General features: G+C 42.2%; 1 protein-coding gene across 2 annotated transcripts in view; it reads left to right on the forward strand.

The window, feature by feature from the left end:
- The first annotated feature begins 2100 nt into the window (after positions 1 to 2100).
- SLC22A3 (solute carrier family 22 member 3) overlaps positions 2101 to 21050 on the forward strand; it is a 41840-nt gene continuing 22890 nt past the window's right edge. The window contains exons 1-3 of one of the 2 annotated variants that reach the window (XM_005305719.4): positions 2101 to 2790; positions 17131 to 17234; positions 19578 to 19732. In XM_005305719.4, coding sequence (XP_005305776.2) covers positions 2374 to 2790; positions 17131 to 17234; positions 19578 to 19732 — 676 coding nt within the window. In that variant the 5' untranslated portion in view covers positions 2101 to 2373. The remainder of the gene's footprint in view (positions 2791 to 17130; positions 17235 to 19577; positions 19733 to 21050) is intronic. The other variant, XM_042841034.2, reaches the window with a different exon arrangement.

Raw genomic sequence — 21050 nt, forward strand, 5'->3', positions numbered from 1 at the left:
CTCTGTACAGGAGTGAGGCAAACTCCCTTTACTGGTGTGTCTAGTGTAGGGCTGGGTGAAATTTTTCAGTTGAAACTTTTTCCCAGAGAAGTTTCAGATTCAGAGATATCAAAACATACTGCAAATTCATGTCAATGTCACCTAAAAAATCCCAAAATGGAAATGTTTTGTTTTGATATTTTCCAAATGGAATCTTTTGATATCCTGTTTCCAAATTTCCTTTAATTTTATTTTTAAAAAATGGTTAAGAACAAACATGATTGGGTGAAAAGAAATGTTTCATTCAACCCCAAGGAATTTTTTTGACTCTCTTATTTGCTGTAAATGTTTCTGTTTGACCCAAAATGATTTATTGTTCAAAACTGCTGGCAACTGAAAAAGCTGTTACACGCCCAGCTGTTGTTTAGTGCAGTTACAGAGTCTGCCTATGTTTCTTGGTTTTATCATCTGACTTTTGGCTTGACCAGGACAACTGGGGGACTCAAGTGATGATATCTCAAAATTATGAGTTGGGAACTGTGTTCACATGGATGGGAACTGAGCTTGCCAACCGAACACAAGCACTGTTCTGTAACAACTTCCAGATACAGTGTCTAGCTGCTAAAAGGGATGAAGGTTAGAAGGAATGTTTGTCTTTTAGATTTCTCAGTTTTTTTTTTAATCTTACAGTTGGTGGGGCTTTGCTAAACTAAGTCTTTTCATTTCATATTTGAGTGGTCATATTTTAAATGCAGATTTTATCACAAAGGAGTGAAACTATAAGAGGCTTGGAATTTAGGTTGAATTCAGCTAAGCATGGCCCTCGGAGCCACTGATTATCCTGAGAAAAGTTCTCCTCCCCGATCATTGAGATTTTCAGGGATAAGCCCTCTTTCTTTTGGACTCTTTAGTTTTATTGGCTTCACAGATAACTCTGGTGGCAAAAACAAAACAAAACAAAACAAACCACCCACTTTTGTCTGCAACTGGCCAGAAGACTGCACTGCACCACACCACATCAGACACAGACCTGCCCACAGTGAGCCATGCATTCATGACCTCCCAGTTTCATTATTTTGCAGCTCATTATATCTAGGACTGAAACCACACAGCCTGTAAGAACTCGACCTGATACAAAAGCTCATCTGTTTAGCAACACAAATCATCATGAGCACATCACCTCAGATCTGTGCTCCCTCCCTGGGCACCATTTCAAGTTGTCTGTCCTGATATTCAAAGCCCTTCATGGGATTGGACCTAGCTACCTGAAAGTTTGCTTCTATCTCCGCAACCATAACATTCCATCAATGACAACTATGACCAGTAAGAGACAGGTAATTGCAGGAGACGGAACTGCCCTGGGAACTGGACCTTGACTTATTCCTGTAAAGAGATAAGAGTGGCCACAAATCTCATCACTTTCAGCATTTTAAATGCAAACCCCATTCTTTCTGTGGCTTAGATTGCCCTCTGGAACTGCCACCCACCCCCAGCCCACCTTGATCTCTGGCCCCCACAAGTCCCTGGCCCCCAAGCAAACTTATCAATTAACTAAATGTATAGCTCCTCTGGGAAAGGAGAGAGCAGGGGACACTCAGATACTAAGATGAATGAGGCCATATAAAAACCTACATAAATAGGTCAAAGCAGAGATAGACCTATTTTTAAAAGAAACTCCGACATTTTGGGCGTACACTACCTGACAACCTTTCTTTAATTATAACCTAGAAAGGAAGAAGCAGTTCCAATAAAAGCTGCACAGATGGTTCAGTAGCACTTTGGACGAGTACTAGAACATTGCTGCAGAAATAACTCCTGCGGCTGAAGGGGAGACTTCATAGCTTTTTATGAACATTTCTGTCACTGCCACCCAGAATGCTGACAACATCGCTCATTGCTACTTTTGCAGCAGCTTCCTCTCGGTTATGTTTTTATTTAACACTCTGCATTTTTCTGGGACCCCTTTGTAAGGACAACAGCAGTACACCATTGCCTGCAGAGCTGGTATTTACTGCACGCCTGTCCCTAAAGAGTTAATTGTTTTTATTACATAATCTGTTTAACATTCTGGATAGATAGGAAACTCACGCCCCTTCTCTCTTACCGTATGTTTACCCACTTTATATTGCTCTCCTAAACTGCTGTGTGTAAGCCTCATGCCTCTTGACATACTGTAACACTTTGGGTGGGTCGGTGGAACTTTGCTCTGTTCCAAAGCTGCTTATGCTACTGTGATTGTGCGTGTGTGTGTGTGTGTGTGTGTGTGTGGGGAGAGGGAGAGAGACAGTCCATACAGCTACGGCTACAGGAAGCACCAGCACTAGTTACAAAGTTTGAAAGCTGTTGACTCTGCCATCTCTTTGATCCCTCCGAATTGAAAACCTACTGCACACAATGCCGTCTTTTGATGAGGTTTTAAAAGAAGCTGGGGAATTTGGAAGGTTCCAAAAGAGGGTCTTTTTCCTCCTTTGCCAGACAGGCATAACTTTTTCTTTTCTATTTGTTGGAGTGGTATTTCTTGGGCACACACCAGAGTACTATTGGTGCAGGATCCCTGGTGCAGCTGAATTAAGTGAGAGATGTGGATGGACCCTTGAAGAGGAACAAAACTATACTGTGCCAGCTCTGAACCTGGTGAACAGATTTTCTGGTGGCCAGTGTGAGAGGTTTGACATAGAGTGGAATAACACCTCTGTGAGCTGTGCCAACCCACTGTCCCGCTTTACTAACAGCAGCTTGGGCAACGTGCCGATTACTTCATGCCAGGATGGCTGGGTATATAAACAACCCCACTCAACGATCGTCAGTGAGGTAAGGGAAATCAAAATTTTCCAATCAGTGTTTTCATTGTCAGAGCAGGATTGTAAAATAAAAATTGATTGCTATAGAAATACATATGGAGTATAGATGTTTTTGATGAAAACTTTATTTTTGTCCCATTAAAGTTTCTCTGAAATTTACAAATGAATCAGGATATTGAGTATTCTCAAGCAGCAATACCAGAGTGAGTATTGACTCTCTGGAGCAGATGAACTCAAATGGGGATGCTGCTTTCTTGCTGCTGTAATGCTGGACTAAAATAAACAAAGAGTAATGTCATTGCAACTGAGGCATTAGAGTGGTCATTTAAGGGCAGGTCCTTGGCTGGTATAAATTAATGTTGTTCAATTGACTGCTGCTGATTTATACCAGCTCATGATCTGACCAGTTATATAGACATTATATAAATTATTTGAGTAAGCATGTAGACTTACTAGTAATAAATAATTAGTATCTAACCACTTCTGTGTGTCCTAAGCCTCGATAAGAAAATAGAATTACATTGGTTGTCATTAAAAATTCATATTTTGCCAACAGTTACCACACTCTGGTATCTGAAATGCCAGTTATTTCCAGTAGAATGGAAAACTGCAGTTGCTCCGTTACTCCTTTTGTGGTAAGTGTTGGCAAATACAGTTATTCTTTATTGGGCTGCAAAAGGACAACCAATAAGTTGTGCTAGGAGATCTTGATTATAGACATGTAGTCGGTGCAGTACAATGTGACTCTAATCCATAGACTCAGCACTAAAGATGTATGTGTATGTAAATAACTGTGATAACTGTAGTGCTTTGAAACACCATAACTAAAATACATTTAAATAAATTAGGTATGTAATCTTCATGAAGTGTTGTATACTGTATCAAAACCACCACATGATTTGACTGCTGTGCCCATGGTCCTACAATCTTCCCATTATTATTTATTTGTATGTGATGACCAGGACCCAGGCAGTCAGATCTAGTGGTTGGAGCAGGAGTCAGGGGAGGTCGGGTACCAGGAGGTCAGATCCAGGATAGACCAGAGGGCAAACCAAGAGTCAAGTGTCAGGAGGCAGGCCAAGTCAGATACCGGGAGGTCAGAGTCCCAGATAGGCCAGAGGACAAAAGCGAGAGTCAGGTGTCAGAAAGCAAACTAACTCAGGTACTGTGAGGTCAGAGCCCGTGACAGGTCAGAGGGAAAACCGAGAATTAGGAGGCAGGCAGGATCAGAAACTGGAGTCTAGGGTCTCTCACAAGCAGGGTCTGGAGCAGAGACAGGCAGGCAGGCTATGTTGTTGCTCAGACAGCTCCCTTTCATGGCTTCCTGGTTTATATACTGTATAAGCCAATCGGGGGGCTTTCTGAAGCTGTCCCTCCAGTCCTGGTGGTTGGTACTTCCTGCCAAGCCCAGTCTCACAGGGTCTTCCCATGGGAGTCCAGCCTAAGCCTCCTGTGGCAATGTGGAGACATCAGCAGCCCTAAGCCCCCACAGTTCCATCCCTGCAGGTTCTCACATTATATTACTATAGTGCCACGGTGCCCCAGTCCTGGATCAGGACCCCCTTGTGCTAGGTGCTGTACAAAGAGACAGTCCCTAAACAAAGAGTTTATAGTCTCATCCACCTTCCCTCAGCCCGTCCTGTCATCAGTTGTTCTACTTTGTCTCTTCTTAGGTTATGACATCTTCAGGGCAGGAAACTTTCCTTATACACATTCCGTAAAGTGCCTAGAACATTGTATGCCCTGAATAAATGTTAAATAAGAGCAAATGAGTGGCTGGAGATTGGTAAATGGATACAGAGCATCCACCTTCAGGTCATAGAATCAAAGCTGGTTCAGGTTAGAAATAACTGAAAATCAGGATAAGCTGATGAGTGCGAGCTGTCTGAAATGTGTCAGTGTCATAACTTACTCCCTGGCAGATAAGAATCCAGACCTCAAAAAACATTAATCACAGTCTTCACTGAGTAGGTTTGTTTGCTGTCTCAGCAATGGATTGAATGGGCAAGGAAAATTAAATAAGTTCAGATTCATAGGAGTGGCTATTCCAGGTGAGGACTGAACCTCACTGGCAGGGGAAACTTGCACTGCTGCCTATGTCATACTTGTCCGGGAGATGTACAGAGAAATTCAGCCTCCAGGGCTTTCAGTCCAGAATCTTTCATGAACAGTATCATTTAACTGACACTATTTTTAAAATGAAAATTAGAGGTGTGTGTGTGTGTGGGGGGGGGGAGATTACTTTTTTGTCCATGTTTTTTCAGCTGTTGACCCTGATGACTGCTGAAAGTGGGTGAGCAAAACAGCAATGAAAAGGTTCACTCCCAGTCCATTTACAGCTGCAGTAGGTAAAAGATTATTCTGTATCTGATGCAACCACTATGATTTTGCATCAGCAGCAAGAAAAAATCCCTCTCTGCTCACTAGCTAATGCACAGAGAAAATGAAAGTGTGGGTCGTCAAAGCAAGTAGTGAGAGCTGAAGTTCAAAGTTCCATTGGCAAACATCTCCAGGCTGTACCACATTCACCTGTGTGTTCAGCAGCACGCATGTAAGTGAAAAGCAGGGCTACAGGGAAAAGGAAGGTGACCAATGGAATGGTGAATGGGAACCTTACGGAAATGCTCCAGGTGCACGTGAACAAGCTCCTGAAAACCAGTCAAATAAGAAGCGTGGTTTTGATTTTCACCACCATTGCCTGCCAAATCCTCTACCAAAAATAATAAGAAGGAGGAGGTTGGATGGCCCAGATAAGGTGGCGGGGAGGGAAGGCCACTGGACAAGAGTGCTCTTACTGACTAATGAGGAGATTTTCAAAGGCATGAAGGCTGTTAGGCATCCAACTCCCATTGGACATGACTGGAAGTTGGGCACCTAATTGTTCTTTATGCCTTTGAAAATCTACCCCCTAAGCCTCTGAATATTCTTCTGTAAAATAACAGGCCCTTGTACAATGCCTAAAGACAAGGACATAAGAATAGTAATAGGCTAGAGAGCATCTCCTTCTTTCCCAGGTGACCATATGGTGTGTGTATATATATATATATATAGATAGTGTGTGTGTATGGATGTATATATAGATAGATAGTATGGTATATACCAAGTAGCAGCATTCACAGGACTCTTTTCAGACTTCAAAGGCCTGATCCAAAGAGTTCTGGGAACAGTAGAAAGACTCCCATTGACTTCACTGGGCTGTGGATCAGGGCTCAAGACTCCAGTCCCTGTAGCTTGGATCTGGCTCCAACATACCTAATTATCAGCTTTACTCATTTACCAAGCAGTGACAAAGCAGGCAATTCACAACGTAAACATGTTAAATATAACACACTTAGAAAGGGAAGACCAAGTTAACCCTAAGTTAGGACTTCCATAAAATTTAGATGAGAAATCAAGTTAGACATAGTAGTGTCCTATCTAATTGACCATTGAAACAGCTACCCCTTTTCTAATGTGCCTGCTCTTTCTAAACCCTCTATTTTTATATAGATGAACGGTTCTTTTTGTATTTTGTTTAAATATGTGTTATTTCATATCTGATTAAGTTTACCGAGAACATGACAGGGAGACTAAATCAAAAGGATGATTTAGCATAGTAATCCGAAAAGCAGATGTTCGTGGAAGGGAGAGACTTGAAAAGCAGCAATGCTGAAAGAAATTTGCAGAGGTTATATTAGACAACAAATTAGGCACAAGTTTGCAATGTGATTCAGTAGCTCAAAGACAAGCAAACACGGGCTGCTATGCAAAGATGTCTCCCCACAGAACAGGGGTGTAACAATTCCACTCTATCCGGTTCTTATGCAATCACACCTGAAATGCTGCATTCAGTTCTGAGCACCTTATAACCAGAGAGATAAATATGATCAGAGGACTGGAGGGATTGATTTGTGAGGAATTATTAAATTAATTAAATATGCAGGGTGGGTTTCTCATCTTTGTTCTGATCCCTTCACACTGCTATGGTGGTGCAAAAGGGTCTGGATCTCTCCTTGGGAAACACTTGAATATGGTGTCAGTTTCTATTATTTTATGTCTAGTTAATTTGTTAAACTGTTTCAAAATAGTTCCACAGGCAGCTTCAGTTACAGTAACCACTAAGTAAAAGTAATTGTTTGGTTTGATGGGAAATCCAGAGCTGGCACATGAGCAGCACCTGAAGTGCCTGATGCCTATTCCATTGTAGCTGGATTAATTAAATTACACCCTAGGGTAGATTTCAGAGTAGCAGCCGTGTTAGTCTGTACCCGCAAAAAGAACAGGAGTACGTGTGATACCTTAGAGACTAACAAATTTATTTGACCATAAGCTTTTGTGGGCTACAGCCCACTTCATCAGATGCATAGAATGGAACATACAGCAAGAAGATATTTATACATACAGAGAACATGAAAAGGTGGGAGTAGCCATACCAACTGTAAGAGGCCAATCAATTGAGATGAGCTATCATCAGCAGGAGAGAGAAAAAAACAAAACAAAAAAACAACAACCTTTGAAGTGATAATCGAGATGACCCACAGAAGGTGTGAGGATATTTTAACATGGGGAAATAGATTCAATTAGTGTAATGACCCAACCATTCCCAGTCTCTGTTCAAACCTAAGTTAAGTGTATCTAATTTGCATATTAATTCAAGTTCAGCAGTCTCTCGTTGGAGTCTGTTTTTGAACATTTTTTGTTGCAAAATTGCCACCTTCAAGTCTGTCACTGGAATCACTAAAAGTCACTTCCACAAATGGGTGGTGCAGGCTGAAAAGAGGATATGACTAGAGCTGCTAGAGGGTGCAGTGATTCAGCAGTTCCGTACAGTGGACCAGAAATCAGAAAGAAAAAAAAAGTTGAGCCTAGATCATTTCCACCAACTACTGATAGAATGTTGCAAAGGGTGGGTAATTTTATCCAAACATTTTTGACAATGATGACGCCTAGTGGCATGTTAATGGATTACAGACAAATCTACAGATTCAGATGCCAGCAGAGACAGTAATCTACAGATTCATCAATTGCTAATAGCAAAACTGGTGTGTTCCAGACTTAATAGCAGCCTTTATTGGCACACGTTTAGCATAATGAACTGATTCCAATGTAGCCTCTCAGCAACACTTTCTTATGACGAAAGTTATGTAATTTTGAGACTTGGCAACAATTCATTGCCCAAGTGGGAGGTCTGAGAAGGACAAATCATCACTAGAACACATTATCCTACTACACTTGTTGCCATTAAATCATCATGCTCTGATACTTGGCAGCTGTCTCAAAAAACCCAGACAATATTTTCAAAGGAATCTGTAACCAGTTCAGCAATGTTTACCTTACAACTTTTACAGTGTCTTAAAGCAGTGAATAACATGACAGTCAAAGCTTTGGTGGAGAGAAAACAGCTGTTCCTTTTTCTATACTACTCCAGAAGAATTAATTCAACACTACAGAAAAGCCCCAAAGCCTACACTTACCTTGATTAGTACGTCTGGGTTAATACAAGAAATCAGTGCTACTCTTTCATATTATCATGTAGGGTTTGAGGGGTAGTGAGAGGGTGGCGGGAGCAGACAGGGGGACTGATTTAGTGCCAAGAGATGGGTTCACTACAAAGTTCTCAGTAAAGTTTCCCCATATAAAAATGATTGTGCTTCAGGTAGGGCATATCTTCACAGCCCCATTTATTTCAGTGAAGCTGCACCAATTTACACTGGATGAGAAGCTGGGACATCGACCTCAAATGCTTGATAACTGCTATTTTTTTCTATGTTTGCCAGGGCCGGCTCTAGGATTTTTGCCGCCCCAAGCAAAAACAATTTTGGCTGCCCCCCGCCCCGTTTTTTTCTTATCCCACCCCCGGCCCCGCCTCAACTCCGCCCCTTCCCCAAATCCCCAGCCCTGCCTCCTCCCCCCAGGCTCTCAAGCCTAGGAGGGAGGGAGGGAGAGGGAGAAGCAGCGCGTGCGCGGCAGCCACTCGTGGTCTCCCCCTCCCTCCCGGGCTCTCAAACCTGGGAGGGAGGGGGAGCAGCGGCGCGCAAATCAGCTGTTTCGCGCGCCGCAGCCGCTCGGGATCTCCCCCTCCCTCCCGGGTTTGAGAGCCTGGGAGGGAGGACGAGCAGCAGCGTGCAAGCGGCAGCAGCGGTGGTGAGTTAGGGTGGCTGGGGCACATTTTTAGGGGCGGCATGGCCTGCGCCAGAATGCCGCCCCTAAAAATGTGCCGCCCCAAGCACCAGCTTGTTTTGTTGGTGCCTAGAGCCGGCCCTGATGTTTGCACAGGGTTGGGATGAGTTTACAAATCTCTCCTTTATTTTGCCAGTCTGGAGGCAGCAGTGGTAATAAGAAAGGGAAAAGTTGTTGTTTTTTTTAAAAAGGAGGAGGCCAATTTCACATTAGAAAGCTTGGTATCATTCTGGGTGGTCCAGCCAGCAGATCTACAAGTGATTCAAGCTGGACCTTGAAGTCATGTATGAAAATTCAGGCAAAAAAAACTCCAAAATCAAAACCAAACAAACCTCACTACTCAGGTTCTTGTGACACAGCAACTTAAGAGTGAAATCTGACCCTCCGTTTTTTTGTCATTATTGAGTTCCACCGGTGTGCTCACCTCTGAACAAGGTAGAGATGAAAATCTGCCCTGAGGAGGTCTCTTAGCACATCTTGTTTTGATAAAACCAAGAGAAAGGGCTGTTTATCTACCCCCTCCCCCCCGAGCTGAATCAGCTTGAAGTTTGATTTCAGTGAAGAGCTGGTGAAAAATGCTTTGGAGAATGAGAGAATCTATACACCCCCAAAGCAAGTACAGACTGGGTAGCAGCAGTCTGACCTGCCCCAGATTGGCCTAGCAATGTACTTTTGTCCTCCCCTGGAGGCACCACCTGCAGGACTGAGAGGATATTAATACTGCCAAGTAGGATGCCAGTTTTGCTGGTGGTTTTTTCAAATGGACACTTGTTCAGCCAGAACTGGGCTGAGACCTTCGATTCATTGTAGACAGACAGAGAAAAACACCTAGTACTGGTCAATTAATGAATAATAGTTGTAAATCAAATATTTACTTATCTCACCTGTCTCTTGTGAAGATTAGTTGTGACTGACTGTATAGTGCTTTCAGATCCTCAGGCCAAAGGTGCTATGCTTCCAAGTCCTCTGATGAATTATTATCAGGTAAGGCAATGCAGGGTTGAATCTGGGAAGTCAGGGAAAGGTATACACGGTGCTGAAGGACTAAGGTATGAGCTTTCCAGCATCCTGCTCAGTACTGGAACAGAAGCCTGTCCTTAGTTGTATCACAGAGACCGGGGTGGGTGGGGGAGGGGGAGCAATCCAAAGCTTATTGAAGTCATGGAAAGACTCCGTCGATTTCAGTAGCCTTTGGCTCAGGTCCCAAATCACTTGCACCTCTATACAGAAAAGTGAGGTGCTGCTGAATACCTGTAACTCCCATTGTCTTCAGTCCTTGAACTACACAGAAAAACATTGTGGAGTACTTGCTATCCCTTAACTGAATCTGAGTGTCAGTCCAAAACAAAAAATATCTGTCCTCTGACAGACATACTGTGAGGGGAGACACTGTAATAACCATTTTGTTTTCCAGGTATTAGTCATGACCTTGACCTTCTCAGTGCTCATTTCAGACCCATCCTCCTCCTTTGTTTAAAGGTTATTTCAGCTGTGAAATCCTTAGGCATATTGGGGATTTCCTTCCCTCTCTCTGGAGAGATAAATAATTTAATACCCTTTTCCTGGCTAAGTAAAATAGGCAAAGTAAACTAAAATGGTCCCAAATAACTGCACCACAGTTAAAAAAAATTCATTGGAATTTGGTCTGAATGTCTAGGCGTTCAGTGGGTGGTGAGAGCATTTAGCACCTTCCAGGCATCTGGCTCCTCACCAGGGGATACTTTCATCCCCTACAATCCGGCAGCTCCAAAGGAGTTGGTGGGGGAAGTAATGACATCAGCTTTCCCCTCTTCCATTCCTTTATTTAGTGCAGCTGAGAGTCGTGGCACTGTCCTGAAGTAGGTGGTTTCTTCTCTCTTAAGCTCCTATCTCGACTGCTCACAGTGACTGGTCTCTGCACATGTCACTGGAGGTGAGAGCAGTGGAGTTCAGATTGGTACTGGTTATGAATTCATATACCAGGCCCTTTCTAGCCATCATATTAAATTGAGGAAGAATATAGTTCAAGCATATAGTGTGGTAATGTGCATTTTGTTATGTACTGTATGGAAACTGTTAGCAAATGAAGTGTGTAGCCCACAGGCAAATTGTCAGTGCAGCCCTCAGTGTTGTAAAATGTGGACATCCCAGCCTTAAGCAGTGCATTACTGTGTGTGTACAAGTGCAGTCGGAGGTTTTCTGACACATACATCAATGGATGCTGAGGAGCTGAGCCTGAAATTAAAACCTACCTACTTAACTAACTTCCTCCAGATGTTAGGTCTTCCCTTTGAATTAGACTTAGAATAGAGGGGCAAAGTTCTGGTCTGGACCTGAACTTGTCCAAATTTTGGGGAGAAAGGGAGCACAGTGGCTGAGAGATAGAAAGGCAAATCCTCAAAATTAGATGTGAATCTAGATCCAAACTTGCCCAGTGTTCATGACATGCTCAGACCTAAGGTTTTTGGTTTAGACCACCCCTAGTGTGACCTCTCAGATATCTTTTATAGTTTATTTTCAGCAGACGCACTATACAGCTCTGATTTCACAGGGTTGCCAAGTTGGAAAGGTTAATAAGAAACAATGAAAGATGACGCAAGACACATGAGGCCCAGGCAGAAAGGGCTCTGGATTTTTGGATTCTCTACATTACTGACCCTGGATACCAAGCAGAAGATTGAGAGGGAGGCTTGTGACCCCTCCATTCTGAAGCCTGTATTTTCTTTTCCCATGCTCAAAGAGCAAAGCATTCCTTTCAATACACATGAGCCCAATTTGTGAACAGTTATTCACACAAATAATTTTAGTGACTTTCTTGGGACTACATACGTAAGTAACTGCTTTCCGGTGTTAGCAATGGGTTCAGTCTGGACCTTAGCTCTTTATAGCTACAGAACAGATACAGCCTGGTACACTTCTGCACATTTCTGCATGTGATCACTGCTAGGACTGAGAGGGTGGTTAGGGCTCCATTCATAGAATCATAGAAGTGTAGGACTGGAAAAGACCTCAGTAGGTCATCTAGTCCAGTCCCCAACACTCAAGGCAGAACTAAGTAAGACCATTCCTGACAGGTTTTTGTCTAACCTGTTCTTAAAAACCTCCAATGACAAAGATACCACAATCTCCCTACGCAATTTGTTCCAGTGCTTATCTATCCTGACAGAAAGTTTTTTCTAATGTCCAACCTAAACCTCCCTTGCTGCAATTTAAGCCCATAGCTTCTTGTCCTTTTCTCAGAGGTTAAGAAGAACAATTTTTCACCCTCCGCCTTGTAACACCTTTTATGTACTTGAAAACTGTTATCATGTCCCCTCTCAGTCTTCTCTTCTCCAGACTAAACAAACCCAATTTTTTCCAATCTTTCCTCATAGGTCATGTTTTCTAGACATTTACATTACATTACCTTAAACCTTTACATTCACATTACACCCATGCCTTTTTGTTGAGGCTGCCAACCAGGGTGCTAGTTGCAGTGAATTTTCTGAAATGGGGTTGATTCTCTTTTAAGAACTAGACTGAAATCACCAATTCTTTTCATCCAGGCCACCAAACAGCTTTCAGATGGTGGTAATTTTCAGACATTACCAGGGGAGAAAGTAACTTAAAAGTCTTACCGGTGCGGGGTCTCAGGTGGAAGGGGTGGGGCCTTGGGTGAAAGGGGCAGGGCTGGGGGGGGGACAGCCTTCCACAGCCAGCCCTTCAGTGCTCCCTGGCCCACACCGCCCTGGGCTCCGGCTGCTGCAGTGGTGGCAGCGGCGGTGGCCAGGAGCCCCGGGCCCTTTTAAATCTCTGGGCCCCAGGGCAGCTGCCTCTTTTGCCCCCCCCACAGCTGCCCGGGGGTGGTGGAGGGGCAGTGACATTAAAGCGCTGCCGCAGCAGCCCTTTAACGTCAACTGTGTACAGGCCGGTACTGGTGGCCACTTCTTACCAGTATGCCATACTGGCCTGTACCAGCCCACTTTCACCTCTGGATACTACCAAACCAAGCCAAGGGTGGTCTGGGAGTGACGGGCTGTAGAACTCAAACAATCCTTTACGCTATAGATACTTCTATGTTAAAGGTTAACTCTGTCAATGAAAAGGATGAAGAAGACCTCTGTGGAAGCTCGAAAGCTTGTCTCTCTCACCGATAGAAATCGGTCCCAGTGGTGCTGGAACAATTTGTATAGTGGGGCTGCTGAGAGCCATTGGACCAAACTGCAAACCCAGTATGTGATGGAAACCACTTAGAGCCAGGGGTGCGGCAACCCCTGTTCCCCTAGTTCCAGCACCTATGGTTGGTTCAATATCAGATATTACCTCACCCACCTTGTTTTTCTTATATCCTGGTACTAACGCGTCTGTAACAACACTGTTTATATAAAGAGCATTTAAGTGGAACTGCACAGACAAAAAATAACAAAAAACGGAGCCAAGAATTCTTAGCTATGGCAAGAATATTTAAATATATGGACCCGAGCAAAACTTAGGATTGACTTATAAGGTATCAGTTAATTTACTTAAGCATTTTATACTTTAAATCCTTTTGAAAGTACTCACAGTGCCTTACTGTTATCCATTGTCTCTTGTTTCATGGAAAACACAAGTGATTTAAAGTATTTGACTGATATTTTAAGGCAACAGTTTATTTCAACTGTCAGCTGCAAATGTATATTGAGGTACAAGGGTATTGTAAAGGAAGCATATTTTCCCTTATCTCTTTGGTACACTCTCTCCCCCCGGCCCTTCATGTCAGGTTGTTCACTTCCTCTCTGTTTATCTTAAATGTGGATTAACTTATTTCAAAAATAAGTATATACTTTTAAAAGGATCGAGCATATTAACTTTCCAAGGCAAGGAGCCCATCTATCTCTACAGACCAATCCTTCAAGCTGTTCCATGAAGGAAGTCAACGGAGCTCCATGCAGGCGTGCAGGGGTCCACTAGCACAGGTGCAGGGGTCCACTAGCACAGAACAGCTTGCAGTACTGGGGCCTATGTTTGTAAAGCATCTAACACAGGAGGGCTTTGGTCGTGACTGGGGCCTCTCTAAGTATTATCAGAATATTAATAATAATGGGTCAGATTTTTCCAAAAAACCCAAGGGACTGTTGACTTTCACTGCAACTTATGACCCTAAGTTACTTATGATGTGCTTTTGGAAAACCCACACAATGTCTTTAATACCAAAAGGCACCACAAGACAATGGCCTCCATACTGCTAAAGCATGGGACTGAAAGGGTGTCTTTGGAGCTTAGGTGTGTGGAGGCTCTGCAATGAGAAAAAATTTGCCCTAGCAGAATAGGCTTGAAAAGTATGGTTCACATTTTCAATGAGGTCTCCACATCTACATTTGTAATTCTGTCCATGCCAATGATTCATGAGTCAAAACAGGATATTTAGACATCGGTGGGCTCAAATTTATAGGCTATGGACCTGGTTCTCATCTCAACTATGTAGATTTTGTGCCAGTGTAATTCCATTGACTTCAGTGGCCACTGTTCCTTATTTACAGCCAAGTGAATGAGATTGGAATCCAACCCTGGGTTTCAAAAGTGGCACTACAAACGCATATATGTGAAAGGTGAATTTGCTTTGATTTGAAGTGTTTCAGGTATCCTTGTTTCTCCTGGGAGAGTTGAGACACGGGCAAAAAGCCTGATGCCACTTTCAGTGTTAGAAAAATGAGGTCCTGAACGCTGAATTCGGACGGTGGAATTAAAGGAAGTGATTTAAATTCATTAGTTTTAAAATGTATTTATTTGTAACTTAAGTTTGCCTGTAAATTCTGTTAAGGATTTGAGATCAAAAACATTTTCCTTTTATGATGTGTTTATTTTTAAAGTATTTCATTTTAAATCCTTTTCATTCTGTGCTCACAACAATCCATTATTAGCTCTGATGAGACAGTAACTTTTTTACCTTTTCTGCCTATTTTACTTCTTTGATTGCAGGGCTTGTGGACAGAAGTCTTCTGTCAGGACTCTCTGCTTTAAGAGCAAGCAAGGTTGTCAAATCCTAAATAGGCCTTCGTTGCGTTGGTCTCCTGGTGAGGGGCTCTTTACTGCGGTCCAACACTGAGCTCCTTTGTTCATTTGCTAGCTTGGTCTCTCTCTTTAAGACCTTGACCTTACATGGTGCTGAGCAACCTTAATTCTCATTAAACAACTTTAAGTTTCGGGGACTATTGGTCCAGATTCTTCCGGCAGTTGTTTCCAATATATCTCCAGAAGAGTGTACCACAGAGGGTGACTGCGCCCTGACTCCATCTCACCCCTCTGGCTGGTTATGCTCCAAGATATCAGGTAGAGATCCATTTCCCAGTGACTGGTAGAGTGACTTCCATAGGCTCTGGTGGAGAGAGGAAAGAGGCTTACTGGTGCCATCCTTGCTTTTCTTCCACCTAGTCCTCTTTGCCAATTTTTTCACTCCATTATTCCATTCCATGTTTTACTCTACAGCAGATCAGCTGGCTCCATATTTTCTACTCGATTAGCTAGTTTTAAAGACCAAATAGGCTGCGTTTGCCTGTTTGGGTGGTTTCAAACGTTCCTCCTGAAATCTCTCACCAGTGACAATGTCACAGGCATATACAAGTATTTTTAAAGTCACTTTTAGAAATGGCCATGTTCTTGAAAAAACTTTATGTAGTGGGATGTTATGGAAATATTTCATGAAGTTCTGTCCTTTCTGTCCTGCTGTTGTACTTGTTTAAGAAACAAGGAGGTAGGAGTACTCGTCAAAGAGTAAATGTGCGACCACAGGTTCACACTTTGGAGTTTGTGAAAATTTCATAGCAGTTATTGTTTCTGAGACATGAGAACAAGTTTTGTTCCTGGAAGAACCTAATGATTCTATACATTCTGGCCAAGATTTATAACAAGTTTTATAACAAGTTCACTTTTGAACACCACTCGGCATTCAAAAAGGATGAGCTGAGCTCCCAAAAGTCAAGAGCTTGACTTCAAAATTATCAGCTTTTTTAAAATAATAAATGTTTGTGTCCTTATTATTGTTCTGGATTTTGAACCTTAGGGTTGACGTAGTCAAACTTTTCTCCACCACCATAAGGGCTAGAAACTCACTTTTAAAAAAGAAAGTTAAGATTCTCAATTAATCACAGGATTCCAGGAACTGTGGCTTTAAGAAAATACAAATATTATGAGACTCGCAATAAATCACAAGAGTTGGCAAAACTGAGTTAGGGTCCTAAGTCCATTTATAAAGAATTGAAGGGTCTGAGAAAGCTACAGCAAGAAAAGCATTTTCAACCTGTCAGAAATTGGTTTGACATTTGTTTTCTGCACCCTCACAGGTCAAGTAGCTCTACTTTTGCCTAGGAGGCACTAAGAAAAAAATTAACACATCTGGAGATGTTAGTATTTTCCCTGGCTATAGCTCTGCATTTACTCTGAGCTAAACACAGATGCAGCATTTCATTGCCAGCAGATGTGAAACTATTATACTCAATCTGTATAACAACAAACCAATTCAATTGTCTCCCCTTTTGAGGACATTTGGTGTACAAAACCTGAAACACAGCAGCCTTTTGGTAAGGAGGACCCATTTTCTGTTTTACTGTAGCTCCAGTGATCTGGATTCACTAGTGCGGGCATTTCTCTGTGCCATCTGGGCCTGCCATTGAACAAGTTCACAATAAATGGGAAGGATGGCAAGATGGATGACTCTTAATCTGAGACCAATCAGTAAGAAACTGCATTTGCTCAGAGATCCTCTGGGAGGAGAGAATCCATGGAGGACACTTGATTGACATATCTCCACACACTGACTATACCACAAGTTAAGCAAAGGTGTCAACCATGTCAAGAGCTGCTAATAAGTCTAATAAGGTGATCATGGATATCTTACCCTGGTCTACCACTGTGAGGAGATAATCAACCAGCAATAGCAACACAGTCTCTGTGCTAGATCTGGAACCAGACTGCTAGGGATACAGGAAGTCTATGGAATCCAAGGGTTATTGGAGCAGCTTGCATTATCATCTTCTTAATACATTTCTATTAAAAAGGGATGTTTGAGATGGGATGGTAATGGCTGAGGTGGTAAAAAACAAAAGCTTGAAAGTGGTTTCTCAAACACTTAGTGATCAGGTTTTGCTCAGGCATTTTTTTGTCCTGGAGCAATACAATTGCTAAAATGTTTTGCTTTGAGGGAAAATATTCCATCTCGGTGGGGGAATCTTAATATATCTCTTGCTTGTTCCCACAGTATAACCTTGTGTGTGCCAATGCCTGGATGCTAGATCTAACACAAGCTGTTCTCAATCTGGGGTTTCTGACAGGAGCATTCACTCTAGGCTATGCTGCAGACAGGTACAGTATGTGTGTTTAATGCAAGTCTACCCTTACAGAGGCAGAAACATCTTGCACTATAATCACCGTATGCAACCATTCCAAGTTTGGAGGTTCAGTTCAATTCCAATAAGCAGGACCCAGCTCACATAAACTTAACTTCCTGAGTCTGTAAAATTGGTCTGGAAACTTCATGAGATTTCTAGTACTTCCTGGTCCTGTTAGGACTTAAAATAGCATGAAAAGTGCCCTTCTTGTGGTATTTCATAATTTCTGTTCACATCTGGACTCAGGAAAGTACAGAGGAACATAGAAATGAAAAGCAAGCAGTCACAGAGAGTTTCGGGGTTGGCAATTTCTGAGTGGGGCATAAGGCCATTGATGAAGAAAACAGCTCCTTTGAAAGAGGAAGAAGAAACTCAGTGCTACAACCCTCTCAGTTCACACATACCCATATGTTGACCACCAAGGTCATGGTTACAGTTGGTCTTCAACATTTTTAGAGCTGACTGAATACTGCAAAAATGTGTGGGAGAAATCCAGTCCTGTAAACAGGGCCAACGCCAGAGCTAAGCACTACTTAAGTCCAACTCCCTTCAAAATAGGAGGAGGAAGCCTTATTTTAAGGAATTAAGTCAGAATTAAATGGTGTGCAGTCCTCATACCAGCCCAAAGTACAGGGGTGAATTTCACTGTAGATGAATATTTCTTTGATATGAAAAATATATTAACCTTTGCTGTTTTGTGCTCCTTTTTGATTTGCTATCCAAGAATATCCTAGTAGGTGATTTTATTAGGCAGAGCACACAGAGAAAATTCTCAGTTAAAGCATTTACTGCATAAACTCCTAAACAAAAGCATAAACTCCTAAACAAAAGCATTTACAATAAAAATCTCATTGTACTGAGAATTATGGTCATCCAGTAGGGGACAAACCTACCATGTGACCTATGTGTCCAATCACAAGCAAACAGTACAACTTTTGCATACTGAAGTCACACAACAAAGTTCTCAAATATGGTAGAGAGCAAGGATCACTTGCAAACATTCGTAAGTGAATAATTTTTTTAAAAGAATCAACTGAAGAAAAAAAATTGTTATCTTTACACAGACAATTGGCAAACAGAAAGAGGAGGAGAGAGAGAGTGAGCTGATAAATCATTGTTTGAAAGTATTTGCTTAGCTGTATTCAAAATAAAGGGATTTAAAGCAAGGTTAACATTGGATGAAGACAACATTTCAGGGCAGCAACTATAAACTAGTTACCTCATGATCAAATCAGAGAGAATCATGATGCTCATAAAGTGCTTTGACAGTCTTGGGTGAAATGATAATAGAAATAATTTATATTATTATAGAATTACACCTTACCCACAACCTTTGGCTCTGTAATTGTCTCTTTTACCACAAAGTTCAAAGGGTTTTACCTAGAGCTGATAGAAAAATGCCAATTATTTTTCTTAGGATTTTTTTAAAGTCATTTTGGTCAAAATTTCTTATTAGTTTTGTTTGTGTCCTCTCCCCAACCACAACAACAACTCCTCCCGCACTCAAAAACAAACCTGAAAAAAATTAAAAAATTGCTTTAGTTAAAAAAATAAATTCTTTTTGTTTTTTGGGGTTTGTGTGTGGGGGGAGGGGTGTTGGTTGGTTGGCTTTTGGCCAATAAAAAAAACCACAGAAAATTTTGAGCAAAAAGAACATTTTTATTTTGGTCAAAAATATTTTTATTAAAAAATTAACTTTTTAAAAAACTAACTCTAGTTTGGGCCTGTAGTTAGGTTTTGCTTGTCCATTAATATTGTTGGGATAAAATGTTTAAAATTCAATACTAATGAATACAAAATTAAAATACTAGAAGATAGACATTATAAGCTCTAAACAGAATATTTATGCTGCTGTTTCATTTGGCATTCTAGTAAAGGGTAAGACATTTCCTACACAGGGTGTGACTGTACTTAAAATAAGCAGTTTAAGGGAATAATCATACACATGTTGAAGTTAATAGCAAAAGTCCAATTTATTTCAATAGGAGCATTCTAATTTCTATAATTTAAGTGCACCATGCAAAATTAGAAACTGTTTTCCAAAAACTGGGCCTAAATGTTTTCAATCTCTGCTTTAAAAGTGGAGACAGAGAGGCTGAGATTAGTATCCAGGAGGAGAGAGTTCCACTTCCTAGGAGCCAGTACAACAAAGACTCAGCCACCATTGTAAGGCCTAGTGATGGGAAACCTTACAAGATTGATAGCATCAAGACAAGACTTAGTTTATGGCTGGAGTTGAAACCTTCTCCTAAGTCAAGAAGGAAAATGTTAGTCATCTTTCAACATTCTTCCCCCCCCCCCCTTTTTTTTTTGGCAGATATGGCAGAATCCGTATTTACCTCTACTCCTGCCTTGGGGTAGGGTTATGTGGCCTCGTTGTGGCATTTGCACCAAATTTTTCCACATTTTTGGTCTTTCGTTTCCTACAAGGTGTATTTGGAAAGGGAACCTGGATGACAGCATATGTTATTGGTAAGAAATGTACTTTTCCCCTTTTTTTGGGTGGGGAGATTGAGGGAATGGATGTTGGTGGACAGGCTACCTGAATGTGAAGGCAGGTGAGAACTGCAGAGTTGTTCACCAATGATCTTAGGTGAAAGGAGCCAATGGAGATAGATCATCACGGGAACATAACATAACCCTGATACAAATAGCCCTCCCTAAGCCCCTCTAATAACCCTGGTATCTGTCTGCTCAAAATCAGCCACCAAGCAATCCACCTCAGTGCTCCATCCCGGAGAAACTTTTCCCCCTTAGCTTCACAAATGTTATGCAGAGCACAGCAGGCTGCTATGACCATGGGAATATTTTCCTCATTGAGGTCTAACCTGCCAAAAAGGCGGAACCAGTGACCCTTTAATCTACCAAATGCACATTCAATGGACATTCTGCACCTGCTGAGCCTGTTGTTGAAGCATTCCTTGCTGCTGTCAAGGTTTCCGGTGTAAGGCTTCATAAGCCACGGGAGTAAGGGGCAGGCAGGGTCTCCCGGGATCACTGTTGGCATTTCCACATCCCCTCTTGGAATATTTTGGTGTGAAAAGAAAGTCCCTCTATACGGGCCAGTGTTCCTGAAGATGTGTGCACCTTCCCTGATAACCCCACAATTATGTCAGTGAAACAACCCCAGTGATCCAACAGCAGCTGCAATACCACAGAGCAGTATCTCTTTCTGTTGATGTAATCTGTTGCAAGATGGTCTGGGGCCAAAAGTGGGATAGGCGTGCCATCTATTGCCCCACCGCAGTTAGGGAATCCCATTGCTGCAAAGCCATCTATTATTTCCCATACATTGAGTCATAGTCCTTCGGCGCAGGAGGCAATTAATGGCCTTGTACACTTGCATAATCACAACCCCTATGGTGGACTTCCTAACTCCAAACTGATTTGTGACTGACCAATAGCAGTCGAAGTTGCCAGCTTCCACACAGCGATTGCTACTTGCTTTTTCACCATGTGGGCAGCTCTCATTTTGGTGTTCTTGCACTACTGAGCAGGGGCAAGTTCCACACACAGTTCCAGGAAGGTGGCTTTGCACATCCGAAAGTTCTGCAGCCACTGCTTGTTATCCCAGAGCTGCATAATGATGCGATCCCACCACTCAGTGCTTGTTTCCCAAACCCAATAGCGATGCTCCACTGTGTGCAGCTCCTTTGTGAATTCTAACATCAATCTTGAATTGTTTCTTTCCATGGCACACAGCAGGACAGGCACCGTGGATTCATTTTCAGATTTGCAGGTCATGAAATACTGCAGGATCAGCTGTGTTGTGTTCATAACAAGACTGGAG

This window comes from Chrysemys picta, chromosome 3, assembly GCF_011386835.1.
Source record: "Chrysemys picta bellii isolate R12L10 chromosome 3, ASM1138683v2, whole genome shotgun sequence".
NCBI lineage: Eukaryota > Metazoa > Chordata > Testudines > Emydidae > Chrysemys > Chrysemys picta.